Below are 20,087 nucleotides of genomic sequence, written 5' to 3' on the forward strand. Positions count from 1 at the left end.
TGCGTGTAGTTTACATGTTCTCCCCGTGTCTACGTGTAGTTTACATGTTCTCCCCGTGTCTGCGTGTAGTTTGCATTTTCTCCCTGTGTCTGTGTGTAGTTTGCATGTTCTCCCCGTGTCTGTGTGTAGTTTGCATGTTCTCCCGTGTCTGTGTAGTTTATATTTTCTCCCTGTGTCTGTGTGTAGTTTGCATGTTCTCCCGTGTCTGTGTGTAGTTTATATTTTCTCCCTGTGTCTGTGTGTAGTTTGCATGTTCTCCCCGTGTCTGTGTGTAGTTTATATTTTCTCCCTGTGTCTGTGTGTAGTTTGCATGTTCTCCTCGTGTCTGTGTGTAGTTTACATTTTCTCCCTGTGTCTGTGTATAGTTTATATTTTCTCCCTGTGTCTGTGTGTAGTTTGCATGTTCTCCTCGTGTCTGTGTGTAGTTAACATTTTCTCCCTGTGTCTGTGTATAGTTTGCATGTTCTCCTCGTTTCTGCGTGCAGCTTGCATGTTCTCCTCGTGTCTGTGTGTAGTTTGCATGTTCTCGTGTCTGCGTGTAGTGTAATTTGCATGTTCTCCCCGTGTCTGTGTGTAGTTTGCATGTTCTCCCCGTGTCTGTGTGTAGATTGCATGTTCTCCCCGTGTCTCTGTGTAGTTTGCATGTTCTCCTTGTGTCTGGGTGTAGTTTGTATGTTTTCCCCGTGTCTGCGTGTAGTTTGCATGTTCTCCTCGTGTCTGCGTGTAGTTTGCATTTTCTCCTCGTGTCTGCGTGTAGTTTGCATGTTCTCCCCGTGTCTGCTTGTAGTTTACATGTTCTCCCCGTGTCTGCGTGTAGTTTACATGTTCTCCCCGTGTCTGCGTGTAGTTTACATGTTCGCCCCGTGTCTGCGTGTAGTTTACATGTTCTCCCCGTGTCTGCGTGTAGTTTGCATGTTCTCCCTGTGTCTGCGTGTAGTTTGCATTTTCTCCTCGTGTCTGGTGTAGTTTGCATGTTCTCCCCGTGTCTGCGTGTAGTTTGCATGTTCTCCTCGTGTCTGGTGTAGTTTGCATGTTCTCCCGTGTCTGTGTAGTTTATATTTTCTCCCTGTGTCTGTGTGTAGTTTGCATGTTCTCCCGTGTCTGTGTGTAGTTTATATTTTCTCCCTGTGTCTGTGTGTAGTTTGCATGTTCTCCCTGTGTCTGTGTGTAGTTTGCATGTTCTCCTCGTGTCTGTGTGTAGTTTACATTTTCTCCCTGTGTCTGTTTATAGTTTGCATGTTCTCCCCGTGTCTGTGTGTAGTTTACATGTTCTCCCCGTGTCTGCGTGTAGTTTGCATGTTCTCCCCATGTCTGCGTGTAGTTTGCATGTTCTCCCCGTGTCTGCGTGTAGTTTACATGTTCTCCCCGTGTCTGCGTGTAGTTTGCATGTTCTCCCCGTGTCTGCGTGTAGTTTACATGTTCTCCCCGTGTCTACGTGTAGTTTACATGTTCTCCCCGTGTCTGCGTGTAGTTTGCATGTTCTCCTTGTGTCTGCGTGTAGTTTGCATTTTCTCCTCGTGTCTGCGTGTAGTTTGCATGTTCTCCCCGTGTCTGCGTGTAGTTTGCATGTTCTCCTTCGTGTCTGGTGTAGTTTGCATGTTCTCCCCGTGTCTCAGTATAGTTTGCATTTTCTCCTCGTGTCTGTGTGTAGTTTGCATGTTCTCCCCGTGTCTGCGTGTAGTTTGCATGTTCTCACCGTGTCTGCGTGTAGTTTTCATGTTCTCCCCGTGTCTGTGTGTAGTTTACATGTTCTCCCCGTGTCTGCGTGTAGTTTGCATGTTCTCCCCGTGTCTGCGTGTAGTTTGCATGTTCTCCCCGTGTCTGCGTGTAGTTTGCATGTTCTCCCCGTGTCTGCGTGTAGTTTGCATGTTCTCCCCGTGTCTGCATGTAGTTTACATGTTCTCCCCGTGTCTGCGTGTAGTTTACATGTTCTCCCCGTGTCTGCGTGTAGTTTGCATGTTCTCCTTGTGTCTGCGTGTAGTTTGCATTTTCTCCTCGTGTCTGGTGTAGTTTGCATGTTCTCCCCGTGTCTGCGTGTAGTTTGCATGTTCTCCTTCGTGTCTGGTGTAGTTTGCATGTTCTCCCCGTGTCTCAGTATAGTTTGCATGTTCTCCCCGTGTCTGCGTGTAGTTTGCATGTTCTCACCGTGTCTGCGTGTAGTTTTCATGTTCTCCCCGTGTCTGCATGTAGTTTGCATGTTCTCCCCGTGTCTGTGTGTAGTTTGCATGTTCTCCTCGTGTCTCTGTGTAGTTTGCATGTTCTCCTCATGTCTGCATGTAGTTTGCATGTTCTCCTCGTGTCTGCGTGTAGTTTGCATTTTCTCCTCGTGTCTGTGTGTAGTTTGCATGTTCTCCCCGTGTCTGTGTGTAGATTGCATGTTCTCCCCGTGTCTCTGTGTAGTTTGCATGTTCTCCTTGTGTCTGGGTGTAGTTTGTATGTTTTCCCCATGTCTGCGTGTAGTTTGCATGTTCTCCCCGTGTCTGTGTGTAGTTTGCATGTTCTCCCCGTGTCTCTGTGTAGTTTGCATGTTCTCCTCATGTCTGCGTGTAGTTTGCATGTTCTCCTCGTGTCTGCGTGTAGTTTGCATTTTCTCCTCGTGTCTGCGTGTAGTTTGCATGTTCTCCCCGTGTCTGTGTGTAGTTTGCATGTTCTCCTCGTGTCTGCGTGTAGTTTGCATTTTCTCCTCGTGTCTGCGTGTAGTTTGCATGTTCTCCCCGTGTCTGCTTGTAGTTTACATGTTCTCCCCGTGTCTGCGTGTAGTTTACATGTTCTCCCCGTGTCTGCGTGTAGTTTACATGTTCGCCCCGTGTCTGCGTGTAGTTTACATGTTCTCCCCGTGTCTGCGTGTAGTTTGCATGTTCTCCTTGTGTCTGCGTGTAATTTGCATTTTCTCCTCGTGTCTGGTGTAGTTTGCATGTTCTCCCTGTGTCTGTGTGTAGTTTGCATGTTCTCCCGTGTCTGTGTAGTTTATATTTTCTCCCTGTGTCTGTGTGTAGTTTGCATGTTCTCCCGTGTCTGTGTGTAGTTTATATTTTCTCCCTGTGTCTGTGTGTAGTTTGCATGTTCTCCCTGTGTCTCCGTGTAGTTTACATGTTCTCCCCATGTCTGAGTTTAGTTTGCATGTTCTCCCCGTGTCTGTGTGTAGTTTGCATGTTCTCCCCGTGTCTGCGTGTAGTTTGCATGTTCTCCCCGTGCCTGCGTGTCGTTTGCATGTTTTCCCTGGGTTTGCCTGTAGTTTGCGTGTTCTCGTGTCTGCGTGTAGTTTGCATGTTCTCCCCGTGTCTGCGTGTAGTTTGCATGTTCTCCCCGTGTCTGCGTGTCGTTTGCATGTTTTCCCTGGGTTTGCCTGTAGTTTGCGTGTTCTCGTGTCTGCGTGTAGTTTGCATGTTCTCCCCGTGTCTGTGTGTAGTTTGCATGTTCTCCCCGTGTCTGCGTGTAGTTTTCATGTTCTCCCCGTGTCTGCGTGTAGTTTGCATGTTCTCCCCGTGTCTGCGTGTCGTTTGCATGTTTTCCCTGGGTTTGCCTGTAGTTTGCGTGTTCTCGTGTCTGCGTGTAGTTTGCATGTTCTCCCCGTGTCTGTGTGTAGTTTGCATGTTCTCCCCGTGTCTGCGTGTAGTTTGCATGTTCTCCCTGTGTCTCTGTGTAGTTTGCATGTTCTCCTCGTGTCTGTGTGTAGTTTACATGTTCTCCCCGTGTCTGTGTGTAGTTTGCATGTTCTGCCCGTGTCTCCGTGTAGTTTGTATGTTCTCCCCGTGTCTGCGTGTAGTTTGCATGTTCTCCTTGTGGCTGTGTGTACTCTGCATGTTTTCCCCGTGTCTGCCTGTAGTTTGCGTGTTCTCCCCGTGTCTGCGTGTTGTGTGCATGTTTTCCCAGTGCCTCCGTGTAGTTAGACATTTAAGATCTGATCTGATATCTGATGTTTGTACTTGACATGTACTGAAGACATTTAGTTTCCCAAACTTAATTTTAGAGACCAGACAACTAATCCATTCATTGAGGAAATAATCCACAGATTAATAGTCGATAGTTGCAGCTCAACAGAGATCAGTGGAGATGTGTTGGAGGAATCGTTTGAATATTTAAAGTGTATGTTCTGTGTTTCAGTGGAAACATGCTGCTGATGTTAACATGTAAAACACCTTCCACTTTTAGAAAACAGAGTCAGATGTTTGATGAATTTATTCAGAGTCTGATGTGAGGAGTCACATCACACAGGAAACTGAATGTATTCAACGCTCCGTGAAACCGATCTGAGCACAGAGATCAGATGCATGTTAACCAGCAGAGTGACACAACAAACAGCTTCATCTCTTTAACCTCAGTGTTACCTAACACTAATACAGTCTGTTAACTAACACTGATACAGTCTGTTAACTAACACTGATACAGTCTGTTAACTAACACTGATACAGTCTGTTAACTAACACTGAGACAGTCTGAGACAGTCTGAGACAGTCTGTTAACTAACACTGATACAGTCTGTTAACTAACACTGATACAGTCTGTTAACTAACACTGATACAGTCTGTTAACTAACACTGAGACAGTCTGTTAACTAACACTGAGACAGTCTGTTAACTAACACTGATACAGTCTGAGACAGTCTGTTAACTAACACTGAGACAGTCTGAGACAGTCTGTTAACTAACACTGAGACAGTCTGTTAACTAACACTGAGACAGTCTGAGACAGTCTGTTAACTAACACTGATACAGTCTGTTAACTAGCACTGCTATAGTCTGTTAACTAACTGATACAGTCTGTTAACTAACACTGAGACAGTCTGTTAACTAACACTGAGACAGTCTGAGACAGTCTGTTAACTAACACTGAGACAGTCTGTTAAGTAACACTGATACAGTCTGTTAACTAGCACTGAGACAGTCTGTTAACTAACACTGAGACAGTCTGTTAACTAACACTGAGACAGTCTGAGACAGTCTGTTAACTAACACTGAGACAGTCTGAGACAGTCTGTTAACTAACACTGAGACAGTCTGTTAACTAACACTGAGACAGTCTGAGACAGTCTGTTAACTAACACTGAGACAGTCTGTTAAGTAACACTGATACAGTCTGTTAACTAGCACTGCTACAGTCTGTTAACTAACTGATACAGTCTGTTAACTAACACTGAGACAGTCTGTTAACTAACACTGAGACAGTCTGTTAACTAACACTGAGACAGTCTGAGACAGTCTGTTAACTAACACTGAGACAGTCTGAGACAGTCTGTTAACTAACACTGAGACAGTCTGTTAACTAACACTGAGACAGTCTGAGACAGTCTGTTAACTAACACTGAGACAGTCTGAGACAGTCTGTTAACTAACACTGAGACAGTCTGAGACAGTCTGAGACAGTCTGTTAACTAACACTGAGACAGTCTGAGACAGTCTGTTAACTAACACTGATACAGTCTGTTAACTAACACTGAGACAGTCTGTTAACTAACACTGAGACAGTCTGAGACAGTCTGTTAACTAACACTGAGACAGTCTGTTAACTAACACTGATACAGTCTGAGACAGTCTGTTAACTAACACTGAGACAGTCTGAGACAGTCTGTTAACTAACACTGATACAGTCTGTTAACTAACACTGATACAGTCTGAGACAGTCTGTTAACTAACACTGATACAGTCTGTTAACTAACACTGATACAGTCTGTTAACTAACACTGAGACAGTCTGTTAACTAACACTGATACAGTCTGAGACAGTCTGTTAACTAACACTGATACAGTCTGTTAACTAACACTGATACAGTCTGTTAACTAACACTGAGACAGTCTGTTAACTAACACTGATACAGTCTGAGACAGTCTGTTAACTAACACTGAGACAGTCTGAGACAGTCTGTTAACTAACACTGATACAGTCTGTTAACTAACACTGAGACAGTCTGTTAACTAACACTGAGACAGTCTGAGACAGTCTGTTAACTAACACTGATACAGTCTGTTAACTAGCACTGCTACAGTCTGTTAACTAACTGATACAGTCTGTTAACTAACACTGAGACAGTCTGTTAACTAACACTGAGACAGTCTGAGACAGTCTGTTAACTAACACTGAGACAGTCTGTTAACTAACACTGAGACAGTCTGTTAACTAACACTGAGACAGTCTGAGACAGTCTGTTAACTAACACTGAGACAGTCTGAGACAGTCTGTTAACTAACACTGAGACAGTCTGTTAACTAACACTGAGACAGTCTGTTAACTAACACTGATACAGTCTGTTAACTAACACTGAGACAGTCTGTTAACTAACACTGATACAGTCTGTTAACTAACACTGATACATTCTGTTAACTAACACTGAGACAGTCTGAGACAGTCTGAGACAGTCTGTTAACTAACACTGAGACAGTCTGTTAACTAACACTGATACAGTCTGAGACAGTCTGTTAACTAACACTGATACAGTCTGTTAACTAACACTGATACAGTCTGTTAACTGACACTGAGACAGTCTGTTAACTAACACTGAGACAGTCTGTTAACTAATACTGAGACAGTCTGTTAACTAACACTGAGACAGTCTGTTAACTAACACTGATACAGTCTGTTAACTAACACTGAGACAGTCTGTTAACTAATACTGAGACAGTCTGTTAACTAACACTGAGACAGTCTGTTAACTAACACTGATACAGTCTGTTAACTAACACTGATACAGTCTGAGACAGTCTGTTAACTAACACTGATACAGTCTGTTAACTAACACTGAGACAGTCTGTTAACTAACACTGAGACAGTCTGTTAACTAATACTGAGACAGTCTGTTAACTAACACTGAGACAGTCTGTTAACTAACACTGATAGAGTCTGTTAACTAACACTGATACAGTCTGTTAACTAACACTGAGACAGTCTGTTAACTAACACTGAGACAGTCTGTTAACTAATACTGAGACAGTCTGTTAACTAACACTGAGACAGTCTGTTAACTAACACTGATACAGTCTGTTAACTAACACTGAGACAGTCTGTTAACTAACACTGAGACAGTCTGTTAACTAATACTGAGACAGTCTGTTAACTAACACTGATACAGTCTGTTAACTAACACTGAGACAGTCTGTTAACTAATACTGAGACAGTCTGTTAACTAACACTGAGACAGTCTGTTAACTAACACTGATACAGTCTGTTAACTAACACTGATACAGTCTGAGACAGTCTGTTAACTAACACTGATACAGTCTGTTAACTAACACTGAGACAGTCTGTTAACTAACACTGAGACAGTCTGTTAACTAATACTGAGACAGTCTGTTAACTAACACTGAGACAGTCTGTTAACTAACACTGATAGAGTCTGTTAACTAACACTGATACAGTCTGTTAACTAACACTGAGACAGTCTGTTAACTAACACTGAGACAGTCTGTTAACTAATACTGAGACAGTCTGTTAACTAACACTGAGACAGTCTGTTAACTAACACTGATACAGTCTGTTAACTAACACTGAGACAGTCTGTTAACTAACACTGAGACAGTCTGTTAACTAACACTGATACAGTCTGTTAACTAACACTGAGACAGTCTGATACAGTCTGTTAACTAACACTGATACAGTCTGAGACAGTCTGTTAACTAACACTGAGACAGTCTGTTAACTAACACTGAGACAGTCTGAGACAGTCTGTTAACTAACACTGAGACAGTCTGTTAACTAACACTGAGACAGTCTGTTAACTAACACTGAGACAGTCTGTTAACTAACACTGAGACAGTCTGTTAACTAACACTGAGACAGTCTGAGACAGTCTGTTAACTAACACTGAGACAGTCTGAGACAGTCTGTTAACTAACACTGATACAGTCTGAGACAGTCTGTTAACTAACACTGAGACAGGCAGCCAGGGCTGTAGTACTCTACTAGATACGGTTTTTCTATGGTATTGGACTTGTCTCGGACTCGCTGGTATTTGGACTTGGACTTGTCTCGGTCTCTGCCACTTGTCTTGCCAAATATGGCTTTTGGTCTCGACCGAGTCCAGATGTCTTTATTATGTTTATAATAATATTGGAGGGAAAGTGAAACACTGGCCACCTGATAACCCATCACACGCTAGATTATCTTTGCACACCCTGCATCTGCGTGCCCTGCTAACGTTATTGCCATTCATTTTCATTGATTCACACACACTGTAACAAACGAAGATGTCCGCCAATTCTGCCATAATCAAATTTGGTTATAGAAATCACCAGGAATTTCTCAGCACTGCGCTTAAAAAGAAACACAGGGCAGACTGCAAATTCTGCAAAGCAACAATTTCGGAAACCTGTGGGACAACGTCAAACTTCATAAGACACCTGCAGAGGAATCAAACATTGCGGTAAGTTAACTGCAGAGCTAGGAGCTGCTTAGCCTTATCTATGTGTTAACGTTAACATTAGCTAACATAGCGGAAGATAAAGGTAATGTTCTTGGACATAAAGTTGTCATAACTTATGTCTGGTATTATTGGTTTCATGAGGTAAAACAAATCAAATGATTATGGTATACACGATTGGTTATCATGTATTGTATTACACTGTGGTTGTGCGCAGTCTTTTTACAAATGAACGCTCACATTAACGTTAACGTTATGGTTAAGTAAACTTTTAAAATACTGTCCTGGACTCGGTCTTGACTCAGACTAAAACCTTTTTGGACTTGGTCTTGTCTTGGACTCAAACCTCTTTGGACTCAGTCTTGACTTAGTCTCGACTAGTCCTTGTCTTGGACTTGACAAAGGTGGTCTTGACTACAACCCTGCAGTCAGCTGCATCTGCCAAATTAATCTATCTAACCCAGATTTTCCACCAGGCATCTGTGCTATGGGCATCTGTGCCACAGTTTTGTTCCGTCCTCCGCCAAGAGTCATACCACACCGGGAGCATCTCAGAAGTAGAGCGTCTTGACCTGAAGTGAATTTAGTGATGAAATGGGAGACGGAAATTGTAAAAGTGGTTGTTGTTATGGTTCCAGCGCTTAGCATTGTGCTCTTGATCTACCAGTCAGTTTTCATTCCTACCCTCACCTATGGTCATGAATGCTGGGTCATGACCGAAAGAACAAGATCCAGGGTACAAGCTGCCAAAATGAGTTTCCGCAGGAGGGTGGCTGGCGTCTCCCTTAGAGATAGGGTGAGAAGCTCAGTCATCCGTGAGGAGCTCGGAGTAGAGCCACTGCTCCTTTGCGTCGAAAGGAGCCAGTTGAGGTGGTTCGGGCATCTGGTAAGGAGGGTGCCACCAGTAGAAACCTAAATATTAAACAAAACAACTTCTGGGGGCGTTTTTTAGAGGACAGTCTTGTGTGTTCTTATATGAACAGAATATTAAATATACAGTTTTTAATGGAGGTATTTTTGTAAATTTGTTAAGGAATCACTAATACTGATTTTACCTTGTTTATTTTCCTTATTCGGGTAAAGATTGTTTTTCTATTTGTAAGTTTGTATGTTTTAATTCTGTCTGAAGTATCATCACTCTCAACATGTTGTTACATTAATAAATTATGAAGTTTCCTTCCCACATCACTTTGACTCATTGGAATATTTTGACCTGGAAATCCATTTAACCGTCATTTTTATTTTCTGTGAATATTATTATTAAGGTGTTAAATAGAGGTCAACACACACACACACACACACACACACACACACACACACACATACACACACACACACACACACACACACACACAGACACTCACAGACACACACACACACACACACACACACACACACACACACACACACACACACACTCGGTGGTTGTTTGTTCGTTTCATGTTTCTGTTGATGAATTTAATCATCAAGTTTTCTTCTATAAAACCACAAAACTGTGAGCTGGAAACATCAGAAAGCTGAACCACTGAACTCAGATCAGATCAACCAGAACTCAACCAGAACTCAACCAGAACCAGCCATGGAAAGAGGCAAGATATGAAGATCACTGGTTTCATTAACACTGACCACACTCATTTAATTTTCATTTTTATTTTACTTTATTCTGTTCTACTCCCCTATCTGTCTGTCTGTCTGTCTGTCTGTCTCACCTGTCTGTCCCCCACCTGTCTGTCTCTCAGCCGTCCTCCTGCTGTCGCTGCTGTCTTTGGGCGTGTCCTCTCAGCCAATCACAGACGGCCAGCGTCTGTTCTCCATCGCCGTCAGCAGAGTTCAGCACCTCCACCTGCTTGCTCAGAGACTCTTCTCCGACTTTGTGAGTCTACGTCAGCTCGCAGAGAAAAAAACCTCATTAACTGTGTCTAACTGTATCTGTTACTGTGTCTGTAGTCTCTCATGTCCAGCTATACCTCCACAGCGCTGTGCAGTAAGGTCTGGCTACACCACAGATGCATTCTGGGATAGGAGACTAAACTCTCCTGGTTTATTGGCATTTCTTTAAACCAATCACAATGGTCCTGGGTGGCACTGAGCTCCAGATGCAGCGACAGTAGCTAACATATTCTTTATGAAACCTCCCAGTTAGAGAGGAAATGATCTAACATATTCTTTATAAAACCTCCCAGTTAGAGAGGAAATGATCTAAACTTCTTCATAACTTGATATTTTCAGCATGAGGCTCTCTAGCTACAAGGTCGTTGAGTTTGAGAACAGAAACACAGATGAGAGAGGAAGGTGGAAATTGTTCTTGTGTTGATCCAGACTCTTTGTATTTGTGTGTATAACTGTGTGTATAACTGTGTATATACTGTGTATATTTGTGTGTATAATGTGTTTAACTGTTTCTATAACTGTGTGTTTGTGTTTATTAGGAGAGCTCTCTGCAGACGGAGGAGCAGCGTCAACTCAACAAAATCTTCCTGCAGGATTTCTGCAACTCTGATTACATCATCAGCCCCATCGACAAACACGAGACACAACGCAGCTCTGTGAGAGGACCACACAACACTATTATTATTATTATTATTATTATTATTATTATTATTATTATTATTATTATTATTATTATTATTTATAGTGTCAGATCCTAACAGGAGTTATCTGAGGACACATTACAAATTGAGTAGGTCTATACCACACTATCATTTACAGAGAGCAAACATTTGGTGCGAAAGCAGCGAGGAACAACTTCCTTTAAGCAGACTGAAACCTTAGGTAGAACCAGACTCTTGTGGTGCGTGCAGTCCATTTACCTGGGAACTCAGATGCCGGAGCTGAGAATGACGACACACCCGAGTTGATTGTGTCCCAAACAAGTCAGATTTTCACTGTGGGGTTAGGTCTAGTTAGGTTAGCCATTGTTAGCAATACCTGTTGATAACAAAACAATACGCTATTTTCTGTGCATACAAAGAGCGTAGCAACATGTCCACAGATAGAAGTTGGACAGGACTGTGGGTACGACTGATTTAATTTAATAAACTATGTTACTACAGCTTTCACTGCTTTGATACACGGGTAGCCATGTTGTCTGAGTTCAGTACAAAGTGAACACATTGGTGTTGAAGCTGTTGTCTGATTGGTTCTAGGTGTTGAAGCTGTTGCCTGATTGGTTCTAGGTGTTGATGCTGTTGTCTGATTGGTTCTAGGTGTTGAAGCTGTTGTCTATTTCCTATCGTTTGGTCGAGTCCTGGGAGTTTCCGAGTCGTTCTCTATCTGGAGGTTCAGCTCCCAGAAACCAGATTTCCCCCAAACTGTCGGAACTGAAGACAGGAATCCTGCTGCTCATCAAGGTCACACTCACACTCACTCACACACACACACACACACACACACACACACACACACACACACACACACACACACACACACAGACACAAACACAGAAACACACACACACACACAGATACACAACAGTAATGTGAGTCTGGCTGTGACTAACCATGTGACCCTGTAGATAACTGATGATGTGACTAACCATGTGACCCTGCAGGCCAGCGAGGACGGCGCCGAGCTTTTCCCCGACAGCTCAGCTCTGCAGCTGCCACCGTATGGAAACTATTACCAAAGTCTGAGCGCCGACGAGTCACTGCGCAGAACCTATGAACTGCTGGCCTGCTTCAAGAAAGACATGCACAAGGTGGGGGTGGGGGGTACTTTAACAATACTGTAACTAAACACTTATTGACACACAGACGCCAAGTATCCGTCTGTTATTATAGGAATGAAACTTTAGAATTTAACTGTTTGGTATGAGAATAATACAATAATTGGCTGTTTCTCTCAGAGCGACGCCTGGTGGTCAGCCAATAGATTTGGTAAAATATCTTATTTTAAATTAAAAATCCAAACAGTGTTTCTCAGACCGTCTGCAGCGACTCCAAACTGTGAAGAGAACAGATGTGTTGTTTTCAACATAAAATAAACTCAGATGTAAATTCAAACATTATTATCAAAATAGTTTATAGTTGATTAATTTAATAGTTGACAACTAACAGATGAATCTCTGCGGCTCTGATGTTTGTGTTTTGCAGGTGGAGACGTACCTGACAGTGGCGAAATGTCGACTCTCTCCAGAAGCTAACTGCACCCTGTAGCCCCGCCCCTCCACCCTCTGGCACGTAGCCCCACCCCCGTAGAAGATGTCACATCCTGTGTGCTCTGTAGCCCAGCCTCCATGTTATCTGTCTCCGCTAACTAGGGTTAGCATTAGCTTTAGTGTTTCTTTGCTGATGATGAAATGTTTTCTGATGAGAACAGGAAGTGATGTCATACTGTCAGCGTGTGAAATAAAGCTGTGTTGCATTCAGGCGCGTCTCTGTGTCTCTGATTCATAAATATGGTGCTAAAGCAGTCAATCAATTTGCAACTTGTGAAACACAATGCACAAATGAACAGTCTCTCCAGCAATGTCGCAATCGCAACAAGTAACGCAAATTCAGTGCTACTCGCAATTTTGACCAATCACCGCAACTTTCTCGTAAATTTGACCAATAACCAGAGTTTCCCACGACTTCAACCAATCCCAGCAGTCCCCTAGACCAGACTTTGTATCAGCATGCAACTCTGAGAGCCAATGACCAAGCTGGAGTGAGAACAGGTTGACACACGCACGTCGCCAAATTCATTTCCTTGTTACTGATATGAAGACGAGACGTGTATGACTCTAACATCTCACATTTACCAACAAAACATACAGCGAAAGACCGTGCAAAACATTTCAGACTGTCCTGCCAACCTGTGTACATTTTAACATCAATGTACACTGTGATGTTTATTCACTCTAAAGTCAGCAGCTGCTGTTTCAATCCTGTCGGCTGCCTGCAGTGGGCGGGGCTGCTGCTCAGTTCCTCCCGCGACTGGCGCGCGCGCACAGACACAGACACACACACACACACACACATACACACACACACACACACACACACACAAACAGACACACACACATACATACACACACACACACATACATACACACACACAAACACACACACACATACACTGTGGATGCAGGAAAATCAAGAGATGAGATGTACACGATGACCTTAATTGAGGACAGCTGTGCTCATTATTGTATGTCCAATGATGAGTTAAAGTCCAATAAGTACTTTATCAAGCCCTATGAATGTGTTTCCCAGGCCAGGCCAGTGTGTGTGGTGTGTGGTGTGTGGTGTGTGTGTGTGTGTGTGTGTGTGTGTGTGTGTGTGTGTGTCCAGGATAGGCCAGGCCAGGATAGGAAATGAACTGACAATGTAAAGATCAACAAGCCACTGACACATGTTCAACTTTGATTCATTCAATATATTAGCGGGGTATGTACTAACAGGCCACACTGAGGTAAAAGCATGGCGAGGTATGTACAAACAGGCCACACTGAGGTAACAGCATGGCGAGGTATGTACTAACAGGCCACACTGAGGTAACAGCATGGCGAGGTATGTACTAACAGGCCACACTGAGGTAAAAGCATGGCGAGGTATGTACTAACAGGCCACACTGAGGTAAAAGCATGGCGAGGTATGTACTAACAGGCCACACTGAGGTAACAGCATGGCGAGGTATGTACTAACAGGCCACACTGAGGTAAAAGCATGGCGAGGTATGTACTAACAGGCCACACTGAGGTAACAGCATGGTGAGGTATGTACTAACAGGCCACACTGAGGTAAAAGCATGGCGAGGTATGTACTAACAGGCCACACTGAGGTAAAAGCATTGCGAGGTATGTACTAACAGGCCACACTGAAGTAAAAGCATGGCGAGGTATGTACAAACAGGCCACACTGAGGTAAAAGCATGGCGAGGTATGTACTAACAGGCCACACTGAGGTAAAAGCATGACGAGGTATGTACAAACAGGCCACACTGAGGTAAAAGCATGGCGAGGTATGTACTAACAGGCCGCACTGAGGTAAAAACATGGCGAGGTATGTACTAACAGGCTGCACTGAGGTAAAAGCATGGCGAGGTATGTATTAACAGGCCACACTGAGGTAAAAGCATGGTGAGGTATGTACTAACAGGCCACACTGAGGAAAAGCATGGCGAGGTATGTACAAACATGCCACACTGAGGTAAAAGCATGGCGAGGTATGTACTAACAGGCCACACTGAGGTAAAAGCATGGCGAGGTATGTACTAACAGGCCACACTGAGGTAAAAGCATGGCGAGGTATGTACTAACAGGCCACACTGAGGTAAAAGCATGGCGAGGTATGTACTAACAGGCCACACTGAGGTAAAAGCATGGCGAGGTATGTACTAACAGGCCACACTGAGGTAAAAGCATGGCGAGGTATGTACTAACAGGCCACACTGAGGAAAAGCATGGCGAGGTATGTACAAACATGCCACACTGAGGTAAAAGCATGGCGAGGTATGTACTAACAGGCCACACTGAGGAACAGCATGGCGAGGTATGTACAAACATGCCACACTGAGGTAAAAGCATGGCGAGGTATGTACTAACAGGCCACACTGAGGAAAAGGGTTTGTCACAAGCCGGCTCACAGCCTGTGGCAAAGAATGAGGAGACGCCAACAACAAGTATAGGCCAATCAAGATATTTTATTGTAAATCAAAGCAATTAACTTTAAACAAAGAAAAAGGAATGAAGTATGAGCATGTCATAATGTAAGGTGTATGTCAAGTGCATGAATGAGTAAATCTGTGTGTATGAAGATGACAGAGTGAAAACTAAATAAAACTATAAAGGAACAAACAACAGGATCATACCTGGAGGAGCAGAGAGAGAGAGAAGAGTGGTTAGAAGCAGTTTAAATACCCTGAGCCCAGGTGGCTCCAATCACTAACGACCCTCCTCTGCCTGCAGGAGGAACCTCCCCTACAATGCAGAGGAGGGGCCGTAACACCCCTTAAAATGAGGGTCCCACCCTCAGCCCAAAATTTGGCCCAACCTATTCAAACATTCCCCAAAAAATAAAAAAAAAATAAAAAAATCCAGTCCCGGTTCCTAGCAATCGCCCCGTGTCCCCAGGCTGACTGTCCGCCCCCCAAACTCAGCAACCCTAAAACCTAGGGAGCAACTTAATAGAAAAAAAAAAAAAAAAGATAAAACGCAGACAGCCCGCAGGGGTCATCAGAGAGAAAATACAAACTAGGTTAAAGGAGCACGGGACAGAGCATCAGCAATGATATTATCCCTACCACTAATGTGTCTAATATCAAGGTTGAATGGTTGCAGGAACAAAGCCCAACGCATCAGGCGCTGGTTGGGATTTTGCAAGGACTTCAGAAAAATGAGTGGATTGTGGTCAGTGAACACAGTTAAATGGGTCAAACCGGAACCAACATAGACCTCGAAGTGCTGTAAAGCCCAAATGAGACCTAAAGCCTCCTTTTCAATTACAGAATAGTTTTCCTGATACTTATTAAATTTCCGGGAGAAGAAACTGACTGGACACTCAACATTGTCATCATTTTCCTGGAGAAGCACAGCCACGGCACCGATTTGACTGGCATCTACCTGCAATTTCAAAGGTTTCCCAAAATTCGGCGCTGCCAACACAGGTGCCAAACACAAAAGAGCCTTAACTGCATCAAATGCCTCTTGACACTGGGTGGACCAGATAAATTCAACCTTGGCCTTCAACAGGTTGGTCAGTGGGGACACTACTACCGAAATTTTTTTACAGAAAGCACGGTAGTACCCCGTCATTCCCAGGAAGCGCATCAGTTCTTTCTTTGTGGAAGGCTGTGGAAACTGCTTCACAGCCTGGACCTTGGCTTCCACGGGACAGACAAACCCCTGACCAACAACCTTGCCTAGGTATGTGACTGTAGCCTTGGCAAACTCACACTTTGCCAAATTAACAGTCAACCTGGCCCACACCAGTCTTTCGAACAAGGCTTGCACTCTCCAAACATGCTCCTCCCAGGTATCGGAGTAGACAACCACGTCGTCCAAATACACGGCACACCCTTCCAGACCTGAGACCACCCGATTCATCAGCCTTTGGAAGGTGGCTGGAGCATTGCGCAAACCAAAGGGCATCACTGTATATGAGAACAAACCAGATGGAATTATAAAAGCAGCAATTTCACAAGCTCTTTTTGTAAGGGGTACCTGCCAATATCCCTTTAAAAGATCAAATTTGCCAACATACTTTGCTGACCCAACTTGATCAATACAGTCCTCCATCCTAGGAAGAGGGTAAAGGTCTGCTTTAGTAACATTGTTAACTTTTCTATAATCAGTGCAGGGTCTGAAAGTGGAATCAGACTTTTTTACCAGAAGACAAGGCGAAGCCCAACTTGAACAACATGGCTCAGCAATACCATTGTCCAACATATACTGTACCTCTGTTTCCAATTGCAGTCTCTTCTCCTCAGATACACGATAAAATCTCTGTTTGATAGGCCTAGCATCTCCGATGTCTATGTCATGCTCAATTAAATGGGTTTGCGATGGAGTGTCAGAAAACAAACCAGGGTAGTTTCTAATAAGAGCTACCACTTCATCACGTTTCTCAGAGTCTAAATGATCTACCAAAACCCCAAGGTTTTGCAAAGTCTGGGAATTTTTCAACCGACCTTGCAAGACCTCATCCGAAACACGAACATCCTCCTCTTCATGCCCCTCCACAAAGTTAAAACCGCAAGATGCACTGACTGGAGCAGCCATCAACGCTGACCTCCCCACTGGAGTGCCGTCATCTTTACTTTGATCGCGGGAGTGATAACATTTTAACAGGTTCACATGGCATAATTTAGAGGACTTCCTACGACCAGGGGTTTCAATAAGATAGTTCAAATCTGACACTTTGCGTAACACAGTAAAAGGACCACAGTATTTTGCCTGAAAAGGTGAACTTACAAGAGGCAAAAGAGCGAGTACACGATCACCGGAACTAAACTTGCGCAGCTCAGTCTGTCCGTCATATCTCAGTTTCATCTTCGTTTGAGAACATTTTAGTTCATCTTTCGCCAGTTCACCAGCCCTATACAACTTCAACCTAAAACCATTTACATAGTCAATAAGGTTCCGAGGTGGTTCCTCAGGCAAACAACCATCCTGCAACACTGCTAAAGGCCCACGCACCTTATGACCAAACACTAAGTCATTTGGGCTGAACCCTGTGCTTTCCTGCACTACTTCACGAGCAGCCAGTAGCAGCCAAGGTAACCCCTCCTCCCAATCCGCAGACAGTTCTGTACAGTATGAACGAAGCAAAGACTTTAATGTTTGATGAAAACGTTCCAAAACTCCCTGGCTCTGAGCATGGAACGCCGTAGACTTGTTATGTTTAACTTTAAGCTGTTTAAGAACCTGAGCAAATAAATGGGAGGTAAAGTTGGACCCCTGATCTGACTGGATGATTTTTGGAATTCCAAATGTTGAAATAAATTGAGTTAATGCTTTAACTACTGATTTTGAAGTTATGGTACGCAAGGCAAAAGCTGCCGGATATCTAGTTGCTTGACACATCGCAGTTAATAAGTAGTTATGATCTGACTTGGACCGTGGTAAAGGCCCAACACAATCGATAATAAGATGCTCAAAAGGTTGCCCTATGGCTGGTATTGGATACAAAGGAGCTGGCTTTACCACCTGGTTTGGCTTGCTTGTGCACTGACATGTATGACAAGTTTTAATAAACTGAGCTACATCCCGCTTTAAACGTGGCCAGAAAAAATAACGGAGTATGCGATCATACGTTTTCCGAACACCCATGTGACCTGCCACGTCACCATGTGAAGTTTGCAACACTTTATTTCACAAAGTAGTAGGTACAACTAGCTGAAAAACTGGTTCACCTAGACCCTGATCACAGTGTGGAACCCATTTCCTGACCAACAGCCCCTAAAGAAAAAAATAACACTGAGCACTATTCCTCACCACTGAATCAGGCACAGCTTTATCCAACAAATCCGCCAAGGTAGTATCGGCCTTTTGCTCAGCTATCAATGACTCTCTAGAACTAGTCAACTGTTCTATTTGGAGTTTAACTGGCAACTCAAAACTTTCTGGCTTACTCTCAACCTCCTTGCGTGAAGCAGAGCGGGTAACAGCACAACCCGGAAATACCTCCGGAGACACACAATTGCAATCTGGAGATACCTTTACAGGGGGTACTGAAGCTTGCTTCTTAAAGATGTTTATTCTGCCATCTGCCCACACCTTACTACCTGCCAAGTCATTCCCCAAAATCATGTGGACTTCCTCTACTGGCAACTGGGGTCTAACCCCAACAGCTACATCACCCTCTACCAGACCACATTTAAGGGTAACGTCATGTAAAGGAGAGACGAATGGAACTAATCCCATGCCACGTATCAATACACAACTGCCAGTATCAGACTCCTTAGAGAACGGCAAAACAGATTCCACCAGAAAAGAATCTAAAGCTCCAGTGTCTCTTAAGATCTTAATTGGAACATTTTGGTTGCCATCTACCAAAGACACTACACCATCTGAAATAAAGGCTGAAAAATCACATTGGGAAGACTCAGAACCAAACTCAACTATTGGCTGAAAAAGCTCACCCTGGTGGTCAGAGGCTGTAACAGGAACTGCCATCACAGCAGATTTAACTTGACCTAACTTTTTTAATTTAAGTACAGGACAAGCTTCCTTCCAATGTCCTACAGCTAAACAATAGCGACACGTATTAGCATTAACCGGTGTTTTAGGCCCCCCAGAACCAAACTTCTGCTGAGGCCTTTGGAACAAAGCTCCAGAAAAAGATGACCTACTATACCTAGGAGTAAAGTTATTTTTATAGTGCATGTCACTGTTTGACTCAAAATGACTTTTATGTGTTAACCTGTACTCATCTGCAAGGACTGCTGCATCACTTGGAGACTTAACTTTACGTTCATTAATGTATGTAGCAACCTGGTCAGACACTGAATCTTTGAACTGTTCTAACACAATCAAGTTAGACAGACCCTCAAAAGTACTAACTTCAGAAGCTCTGCACCAACGATTAAATGCAGAAGTCAAATCGCGAACAAACTCAGAATAGGTTTGTGAATCTAGCTTTTCCCTATAACGAAAACGTTGACGATATGCCTCCGGCACAAGCTCGTAGACCTTCAGAACTGCTTTGATTGATGATTCTGTGAAACATCAAACTGTGGTACTCCTTCTGGACCATTAACATTTCGTAATCGCGCTATTTCTAACTGCATTTGCAACAACTCCCTCTGCTGTTCAAAAGTTAATGAAGGGCTAGACTGAAAACTTGCACCCTCACTACTAGCAGACTGACCCCAAAGAACACCTTCTTCCCTAAGACCCTGTTTTAATCCAGCCTTAACAGTCTCTTTAAGTTTTTTATCAGCAATCTCAATCTGATAATGGTCAGCAATTTCAATTAACTGCTCCTTAGTACACAACTCTAAAGCTACCTCTGAAGGAGCTTGAACAAAACTACTCAAAATAGAAGACATTTTCCTCAACCAACACAACTATTACAAATGCTGGAGAAAAAAAAAAAATACACACCTCACCTGCTGCCAATCTGGGTTTAAGGACAGGAGCCACACCCCACTATCCTCCAAAAACAACTAACTAACTGGCCCCTGGTCTTCGTGCAGTCACATGTGGTGGGGTTTTATGCACACAAAACCAGTGGAGTGGAAAAGACAACCAGAACCTGGCGGCCCCCCCTCACATCCACGGAGGTGCTCCCGAGCCGATGTAGGGGAAAAGGGAA

At 43.6% G+C, this 20,087-nt stretch overlaps 1 protein-coding gene and 1 long non-coding RNA gene across 2 annotated transcripts; one reads left to right on the forward strand and one right to left on the reverse strand.

The window, feature by feature from the left end:
• Positions 1–427: 427 nt before the first annotated feature.
• LOC118494099 lies at positions 428–18,970 on the reverse strand. Its single transcript, XR_004896157.1, has 3 exons — positions 18,410–18,970; positions 10,510–10,514; positions 428–439 (listed from the first exon to the last, which is right to left on the reverse strand). It is a non-coding gene; the product is annotated as an uncharacterized LOC118494099 (long non-coding RNA).
• Positions 9,841–12,715, forward strand: gh1 (growth hormone 1). Its single transcript, XM_031318542.2, has 6 exons — positions 9,841–9,938; positions 10,089–10,222; positions 10,779–10,895; positions 11,556–11,699; positions 11,900–12,046; positions 12,441–12,715. Exons 1-6 carry the CDS (start codon positions 9,929–9,931, stop codon positions 12,501–12,503), a joined length of 615 nt encoding a protein of 204 aa, XP_031174402.1. The 5' UTR covers positions 9,841–9,928; the 3' UTR covers positions 12,504–12,715.
• Positions 18,971–20,087: the final 1,117 nt, after the last annotated feature.

Source organism: Sander lucioperca, chromosome 21 (assembly GCF_008315115.2).
Source record: "Sander lucioperca isolate FBNREF2018 chromosome 21, SLUC_FBN_1.2, whole genome shotgun sequence".
Classification (NCBI taxonomy): Eukaryota; Metazoa; Chordata; class Actinopteri; order Perciformes; family Percidae; genus Sander; species Sander lucioperca.